Source organism: Vanellus vanellus (genome assembly GCF_965231255.1).
Source record: "Vanellus vanellus genome assembly, chromosome: 17".
Classification (NCBI taxonomy): Eukaryota; Metazoa; Chordata; class Aves; order Charadriiformes; family Charadriidae; genus Vanellus; species Vanellus vanellus.
Window position 1 is genome coordinate 9,393,894 of NC_138922.1, and position 9,259 is coordinate 9,403,152.

Consider the following 9,259-nt stretch of genomic DNA (forward strand, 5'->3'; position numbering starts at 1 on the left):
TTGTGATCAGGATCTTGGTCTTGCAAGGAGTTTGTGTGTGGGCAGATCTGTGCATCCATACAGCTCCCGCGAAGTGTGAAATACAAACTGTTATTTGCCTCATCACGTTTCATCTGAATGCTGTGTTTTTGGCAGAAAGGACTGGTTGTCTGTATTAATGTTGCGGGTTGCGACCACAGCTTTTTGCACGTAGGGTGAGCTGACAGCTTGGTAGCAGTGGAAAAGCAACAGAAGAAATGTGGGATTATTATTTCTTTTTGCATCCTGTGATAGTAAAGCATCTTCTTTTAACAGACCGGGCATTACATCTTTGCTGCTGCACATTGTATTTATTCTGTGATGACGCATAACAAGACTGCAAATCCTTTCTTCCTTAATATGGTAGTATTTTAAAAAGTACAAACAAAAAATCTCATGTATGTTTGCAATTATTTGAAGGGGTTTTGAATAAGTTACAAGGTTTTAAGCTATTGCGCAGTATGTGTTAGCATTTGTTTCAGGGTTCCTTTGTAGATAAACAAAAGCTTTAAAGACTCTGGAAAAAGACTGGTCCCCTCCCTTCTCTGGAGACACCGTCCTCTTCCTTTCCTTCCCTCTCCACTCTATAATTGCTGTCTATAACCCCAGCAGAAAAGTCACTGGAAAAATGTTGTCTTGGAAATATTTACACGTGATTCAGGACAACAGAGTCCGGATAAGGTCTTCAGATGCCTCCTTAATGCTGGTCAATATAACCATCCCTAAAAATACCTATGGACATGAAACTTGATTAAACCCCAGCATTTGGGTCTGTGGCAAAATTTCCTTTCGACAATTCTTCAGTTCTAATCTAACATAAACGTTTTGATATATTACAGGATAACAACCTCCAACCATGATAACAATGCAGCCTTTTCTGTCCAGATACGTGCTTCTCTCCTCCAGGACGCTGCAGGGAAGTTGGAGCACTGAGGCAGTAATTTCATGTTAATTTACTACTTGGGATCTGAAGAACAGATTAAATTAACATCAAAACATCCTCTTCCTTTGGGTCCAGATTTAAGACGATGCTTGGCTGGGGGAACTGGAAGAGGGCTTTGGTCTCCACATGCATTTGGGTTGGCACGGGAAACTGCTCTGGTGTCACGGTGTGACCGTGGGAGCAGGCAGTTCCCCTTCGCTTAGATTAGAGCCGTGGCTGTGACATTCCACATTTGTCAAGGACTTAAGCACCTCTCTAAGGTAACACGCATGCAGGCACCCTTGTACTTTATGAAGACAATTTTACACTTCTTTTTTAAATTACTGGTTAATTGATCATAGTGCTGGTTTAATCTCTCATTTTCTCCATCTGTGTTGGATGATAAAAGCTGCTTGTAAATGCATAGCCATCAAAACCATTAATATTTGTCAGAGTTTAAAACATGTACTCTCAAGCCAAGTACAGTCTTTTCTCTTTTTTAAAAGCATACTCTTTATAAAAGAGGCACTTGCATAAATTTTAGTTCTCTTGTGTACAAAATCACACATGATTACTTCAGCAATTAGATGCCAACATGAAGAGGGAGCAGAAAGACACTCCTGGGAGTGACTTATGGAGCAATACTTCACAAGATGGTGCTGTTAGAGTAAGGTTGAAGGCTGAGCACTGTTGTTAAATGCAGCAGGTGTGAATTATGGCACTATAATTTGCAGGCTTGAGTGTCTTATTCGAATTATAAAATAGCCCTATGCAAATATTTTTTAAAGATGCAAGGCCGAATAATCAGATGTAACTGGGGCCACACCTCAACTAAGGATCCTAAAGTCTTAAACAGCAACAAGGTATTGCATCAGAAAAGTAAAGGAAGAAAAACCTGGGTTATTTTAAATTGATAATAATCAAATATCAGTGCATTGGAAATGTTTGCTTGTAGTTGCTTTGTCAGCTAGCCACTCTATTTGCCTGTCACGATCTCCCCTGTTCAGTTTTCTCCCAGTGGCATCTCTGTCCAGTGCAGAGGCAGCTGAAGTGCCTATAAAAATGGGGGTTTGATCATCCATGTTCTAGGAGCTTTCTCACAAGGATTAATCCATTACATAAATGACTGGAGCAGACGCACAGTATTGCCATTTTGAAAGGTATGCTCTAGTTTTGAGTACCCAGCTTTAATACTCACTGTGATGAATTTATACCCATACCTGAAGCAGAACTCACTGAGGTCTGCAGTTATCCACAGCCTCAGAAAATCAGGCTGCTCCATTTCCCATTAAAACGTTAAATCTGCGGGCTAATGACAGGTCAGCCATTATCATTATGTGACCTGAAAATCGAAGCCGTCCCCTCTAAACCCAAACATGCTGATAGATCCAAGCACATTCTTATTGTTATAAAAGTACTGGAATCTCAACAGATGAGTTCTCAGTAAAGAGTAGTTAGCGGTTTGTTTTAGAAAGGCCGACTGATGAGTGCTTGCTGTGAAAGAGGGGCTGGGATGTAGGCTGAGCTCACGAAGACCTAAATCAACTCCAGGTTGTGCGGCTGTGCCGGGCAAGCAGAGCAGCCTGGTGCGATCTAATGAGCTCAGCAGCTGCTAGGTGTCAATTTGCAACAATGCTATAAAAAAACTGATTTGATGTTTTGTCTCATGGGAGATTCATATTTAAAACACGTATTTGGATATTTATGTTCTCCAGAATGCTTCTCTAAAAAAGGTAAAAAAATTGCGCCTGGTCATAATTTTTATTTTTCGGCAAGTTACACCATTGGCAATTTGCAGGTTTTGTAAATAAACCAATATGTAACACTTATATCTTTATATCTTTTTGTTTACTTAGCATATGGTCCAACCACGAGAAGTACTAGTATCTTTGGCTCCTTTTTGGGTCAGAGGGTTTGAAGTGTGGCTGTCTGATTTACTAAGTATTTTATCATAGATCTAAAATGATCCTGGCCCCACACTGAGATTACATTACCTTTTCTATACAGGGAATGTACAACTGACAGTATCTGGAAGTCCCCTGTTTTTCTTCAGTATTTATTTGGGCTGAAAATTTGTGGTCTAAGCGGATTGGAAAATGAATCTCAATCTAGCTGAAGTTCGGTGGCAACTCTTAATCAGTTCGGCTCCTTTAAAAAGCCATCTTTCTCTGAGCACTGCTGTAATAAGCCTAGTAACACTCCCCAAATTAGATTTCTGTTACAGTTATCTGGGGCTATTTCAATACTTTTACGAAATTGAGTCATGTTCTCTTACAACGATATCACTAATTAAAACCAAGATGAGCAACTGCTTACACAGCTTGGTGGGTATGGTTGCAGAGTTACTCGAACACATGTTACAGCATATGTATCCTCGAGAACATCAGATGAACAAAAGTTGTTAAGCTGTCCAAGACCGAATGTCAAATTTCTCAAGCAAAAGCTTGACTGAACTCTGATGCCTGTCTGAGATTCTAAAAAGGTCTCCAAACATTAAACAGAAAAGGCAGTTTGCCACAAGGGTTGATTTCATTATATCCCTCTGGCCCATTCATGGGATACTGCTGCAGCCTGCTACTCCGGGGTGTTTTGACCTCTGCGTCGGACAAAAGACTTTGAGCAAGGACTCATACTAAGAGAGACAACGTTGCCATGGAAAGCTGAACAAGCCTTTAAAATCACAGCTTTACCCTATGTCCCTGGTGCTCTGTATTTCTTCAAGCTAATCTAACAGGGTACATGGCAGGCCTTTATCTCCAAAATCTTGCCAACAAGTTGCTGCCGTTTCACTACTCTGCATCCTTCATCAGGCTGGTGTTTTCACACGGAGACCCAAGAACCAGATCGCTCTATAACAGTGACATAATTTCCCCTCATAAGAATGTTTTGAATTACATTTAAGGCATATTCAAAGGCATGAGGGTTTAGTCAAGCACAAGCTGGAAGCAACAGTAGTCCTGGTGCCTCCATCTCCAGACAAAAAATGTGAATATGAATTGCTCTCCTTCATGAAATTACCTTAATTGGTGTTTTGGCTCCACGGGAGCGTTGGTAAATAAGGGCATCCAAGATTCTCCTTATTGTTAAGTTTTGGTGATCTCAGACTCATCATTTTAAGTTACCAGTCAAAAGGCAAGAACAAATGGAGGTAATTAAGTATCTTCTAAAATAAACCTTCTGAATTGGTTTTATTTACTTCAAGCTTATGTAAGTTTACCGCTATTTCTGCAAGCATTCTTCTGAGGGCTATAATGACATTTGAATGTTTTTGTAAACAACAGTCTTCATCACTGAATGTCTGAATCTACTTCCCAAAATGAACCAAAAATCTTACATAAGCCAAGATGTTAAGATTTTCCTGTAGCCAGAACTTCCAAATTCCCTATTCAGGAGTCCATATGCCTGAAGAGCATTACGGAAATGGATTAAAAATATCATCAGCTGTTCTGGTTATCAAAATGGTACCGAATTCTTCCTTGTGGATGCAGATGTACCCACTGCACTCACACCGCAACTCTATTTTTCATTCATTTTCTATTAGGCCCATTTTTTCTCAAGTGGGATTTCAAGGCATGCAAAGCCTTTTAAAAGAATTCAAAATTTATGTTCAAGGTAATTGAAAACAATGTGTTGTTTTCTGCATTTTTGTGTGGTCACTGCAGGACGAAAAGGCTCTCTTGAGTCTCTGCGCTTGTGTCACTGCTATAAATTCTTGTGTCACCAGCATTAGCTTAACACAACGTGACTGATCTAATTAGACACGATGTGTCACAGCAGCTGCACGCCAGCCTGGAAACTGAAATAGGCCTTTTCAGGTGATGGCAGCTTTATATGTTCCTTCCACCCATAGCAGCATAATAAAAACACATATATTTTCAACCTTGAAGCTGAACGCCTCCCACAGTCCCCCAGGGGGGGCACCGAGGCCATTGTGACATGGTGCTGAGCACAGGCAGCGCTGAGCCCCGTGGGACTAGCCATGGCCAGGGGCAAGCTCTAGCCCCGCCTGCCCCAGCCAGGGGGACACCTCCACACCACGGCTGTGGCCAGGGCACAGGGACAGCATGGCTGGGGAGTTTGGGCACATCCAGTTGGGGACCTACATGGAGATAAGCATGGTGGTGGGCATCCACCCAGTACTGGTGATGGAGCTCCATGAAAGCATTTCCAGCATCATGTGGAGTTATTTGAGCAAGGGGCCAAAGAGCAAGCAGGTATATCTCCAGCTCTTCTTTGCCCTCAACCCTCAACCCTGGCTCCAAGGAGTACATCCGTGACCACCATCAAGCCCAAACCCAAAGCCTGGTGAACGAATGGCTGTCGCAGCCCATCAAAAGTGAAGAAGTCATCTGGGGACAGCAGGGGCCCTGTGGCTGCCCAGCCTGGCTCCAGGGGCTGCAGACCCAAGTGGACATCACCATGTTTGCAGTAGATAGAAGGGCTGCGAGAACAGCAGGAACACCGGCAGCTGGAGATGCAGGAGCAGCAAGCCCAGCAGGTCACTGATGTGATGGCCATGATCCAGAAGTGCCACAGCCACCTGGACTGCGAGGCACTGCAGGCCACCACACCATGCCAGCCCCATCACATCTGCCTGTGGTTTTGGAAGTGGTAACTGAACCTACAGGAGGCTGAACTTGACTTTGATGTAGTGACAGAGCCCTGCCAGGACATGGTGATGGTGCATGATGCTAAGCAGAAGCTGGACCTCACACGGTACCTGGACAACCAGGTCTTCCGCTTTGACCATGCTTTCGATGATGGTGCCACCAATGAGCTGGTGTGCAGGCAGACAACCCAGCCCCTGGTGGAGACCATCTTCCGGGGAGCACAGCTACCTGCTTTGCCTATGGCTGGACAGGCAGCAGCAAGACACACCATGAGGGGAAGTTTCTCTATCAAGAACTCTGAGCCCTCCAAAGGGATCTATGTCCTGGTTGCCAAGGATTTCTTCCACAGGTTACAGGACCCCAGCTGCCAGAAACTGGAGCTTTGAGTCTATGGGACCTTCTTTGAGATTTATTGGGAGCAAAGTGTTTGACCTTCTGAACTGGAAGAAGCAGCTGAGGGTGCTGGAAGGTGGTAAACAGTAGATCCAAGTGGTGGGGCCATGGGAGGAAGAAGTAGCCAGCGTGGAAGATGTCATCAAGCTAACTGAAACACACAGAAGCTGTTGCCCATCAGGCAAGACCTCTGCCAACACTCACTGGAGCCATGCCATCTTCCAGATCATACTCAAGAAAAGAGAGGGCATGCCAAATTTTCCCTGATTGATTTGGCTGGGAATAAGTGAGGAGCTGACATCTCCACTGCAGACAGGCAAACAAGACTGGAGGGGGCTGATATTAAGAAAAGCCTCTTGGTACTCGAGGAGTGTATCAGAGCATCAGGGCATAACAGAGCCCACATCCCATTCAGGGCTAGCAAACTCACCCAGGTCCTGAGGGACTTCTTTACAGGGGAAAACTCCTGTACCTGCGTGATTGTCACTCTCTCTCCAGGAATGAGATCCTGCAAGCGCACCCTTAACACCCTATGGTATGGCAACCATGTGAAGGAGCTGGTGATGAATTTCAATCTCCTTGGACAACCCTATCAGGAGGTGTTCAGATTCCCATATCAGTTGAAACATCTGAAAAAAACCTGGACTATTCAGAACTGTCCCAGGACAGCTGAGGTACCACTGTTTGGGGTTCAGGCAGACAAGGAAGTCTCCCCCCAGTTATTTACTATCAGTGCTGGGGGGAAAATACAGAAGAAGAGGAAAGAGGTGGATGAGAAAACACATTGGGAATCTCTGCGGTGGCTGAAAGCATTATTAGAAGTGGCTGGGGAAATAGACTGCAGTGTAGGTTTTTACGCTGCACGGTTTGAATAAGTTCTGGGTCAAACAATTGGCACCCTGACCGAGATCCGAGAAAAAGTCAGATTATTCCGGTCAGCTCTTTGCAAGGAAGAACAGGGCAGCAACCAGAGCTGCACGAAGACATCCCGTACGCTGTAAGCTGTGCCGGAGACCTCTGGACCCTGAAACTGCTGCAAAACGAGAGCTGTTAGGATGCCACTGCATCGACTGCCCAACAATTTGAATGCTTAAAAAATATTACATAGTGTCTGCAGGGATATTCTGGTTGTTGTTTTTTCCTTTAAGATAGTGGGTTAGACATGTAGGAAAACAGTACAGTGTTGCTTCCAGGTATTTTTCACTGTAGAAAGTAAAATTGGGCTGTTGTGAGGATCTAACCTGTAGGAAAAGGCAAGAATTTACAGAAAATGTATCTCACCTGATATGGGCAGGTTTCCTCTTCTGCCTGTAATACACACACACCCCCTAAGATGGGGCCTGCCCCAGGGTTGTGTCAAAGTGCACCAAAATGAAAGTCACCTTCCCAGGGTAAGAAGCATTTTGAGTGATTTAAAAAGGCGTTAAGAGTGCAAAGCACTGTCATTTCTGAGCATGACAGACTGGGGAAATGAGGGTTATTTTGTCATGGCTTACGCAGTGCCTTTTTTATAGCATCAGCTCCTTTTTTTTTCCTCTTTCCCTCTTTGTCTTTCTTTCTTAACTATATTCTCATGAGACATTAAAGGAAAGGGTGCTAGAACCGCCCTTCATAAAAATCAGACTCAAGAGCATGGAAATTGCCTGACCGGTGGGGAGAAGATATGCCTGCAAGGTTTGCAGAGGGAACCAGGGGAGTCAGTGCGCTGTATCAGAGGCCTGATGGGGGGAGATTTGCCAGATCAAAGAGTCAGAAAAGCTGCATCCACCAAAGCACCATCTGATAGTGCGTATCAGGGTGGCAGCAGCACGCAGGGAGCCGCAGCCCTAGACTGGCGCATCAATTCCTGATGGGAAACCCTGCAAAAACTGCTCTTGGTAGAGAGGTTAAAGCATCAGGCACATATCTATGCTTATTATTCAATTTGGAAATTAATTAGTATAAAATATTGAAAGGATAACAAATAAGTGGAAGAAATTTAACGGTATAAATCATACCTAATTAATTTGTTATAATCTCTCTGCATTGCCTCATGCTGTCTGAGCTCTCTCTGGCTGTTGGTCCCATCCACCAGTTTATGCTAGTGAACACTTTAAACACCTGATCTGAGGTCTGACGAAATCGATGGAAGAACTTCAACGGCCTTTCAACCAAGCCAGAAATTTGTTTTCAGTGATGAAATCATGAGACACCGAACATTGTTTAGATGCTGGTCATCTCCTAGTAGTGATATGCTGTGCTTTTCAGTTTCAGTGCACTTTACAAGCATTTATTTATTGGCATCCTGCATGGTTTGGTATTCCTAGTTTCGGCAGCTGGTATTGTTCAGAGGTGCAACAAGACATAGGTACTACTTGCCAGATTAAGATAAAAGTGTGTTGTTTCCAGCAGGGATTTCTCCTTTCTGAAAAGAAACTTCTTTGAGGTTTCTTCCTTAGCATTTCTCCTGGATTCTTGTGTTTGAAGTGCTGCCACAGTAGTGCAGCAGGTTGTAAAGCCCAGGCAGCCCACCGTGGGGTACAGTACGGGAAAGCGCACTGGCTCCAGGTCCCTTGCCTGGGTCCCTTTTAGCTGGGTGTAGGAAGCGTTTCCCACACGAGGCGTGCGATAGATTCACTGTTTGGCTGCCTGTGGTCCTTACTCCAGGTCTAAGTTCCCGCTGTTCACACGCTGTGGCTGTGCATTAGCTATAAATCATGAGCATGAACTGTTTTGGCAAAAAGGGCTATGAATTAATTGAGTTGGGCACAGTTCTAGAAACACAGTTTTAATGAGCTGGAACAAAGTCATACCAGGGTGGGATGGTTTGCAGTGAGTAGGAAAATGAATTTTATTCTCTCTCTGTTTATACTCACACATTCAGGAGGGTGTTTGCAACTAAGCTCAGAAGGTGACTCATGAGCACACCCTACTGCTTTCTAAAGCTGATGCAAAAGGAATTAACTAAATTAGCCTTTCTTTCCATTTTTGTGGTTACGTGAAGTGTTGATTAACCTCTTTTTCTTCTTTGATGATCTTCATTTATGTATTTTCCTTTGCTTTCTAAACATAAATCCTGTGTATGTAGAGAGTACAGAACCCCTTCTTCCTATTACCTGGACTTTAGGCATGACTTCTGCCTGGTTTCCATGAGTTTGCAGCCACAGGATGCCTCTTTCTATTTTGGGTTTGGAAATATAGTTTAAGCATGTTTATATGTGTCCACAGAGCCCAACCCATAAAGGTTCACAGATTCAATGAAAATTCATTCTAATTTTTACTAGCGAGGGCATGCCTTTATAATGAAACCAGAATTAGGTACGTGTGCTGGGGTTTA

At 43.8% G+C, this 9,259-nt stretch overlaps 1 protein-coding gene across 1 annotated transcript; it reads left to right on the forward strand.

The window, feature by feature from the left end:
- Positions 1-5,004: 5,004 nt before the first annotated feature.
- KIF2B (kinesin family member 2B) lies at positions 5,005-6,818 on the forward strand (the record flags this gene model as incomplete). The annotated part of the gene is given in 9 exon segments (XM_082492310.1): positions 5,005-5,154; positions 5,568-5,769; positions 5,772-5,811; positions 5,813-5,933; positions 5,937-5,963; positions 5,965-6,030; positions 6,034-6,190; positions 6,193-6,230; positions 6,234-6,818. Coding segments are annotated over 9 exon segments (1,386 nt in total).
- Between the last annotated feature and the right edge of the window lie 2,441 nt (positions 6,819-9,259).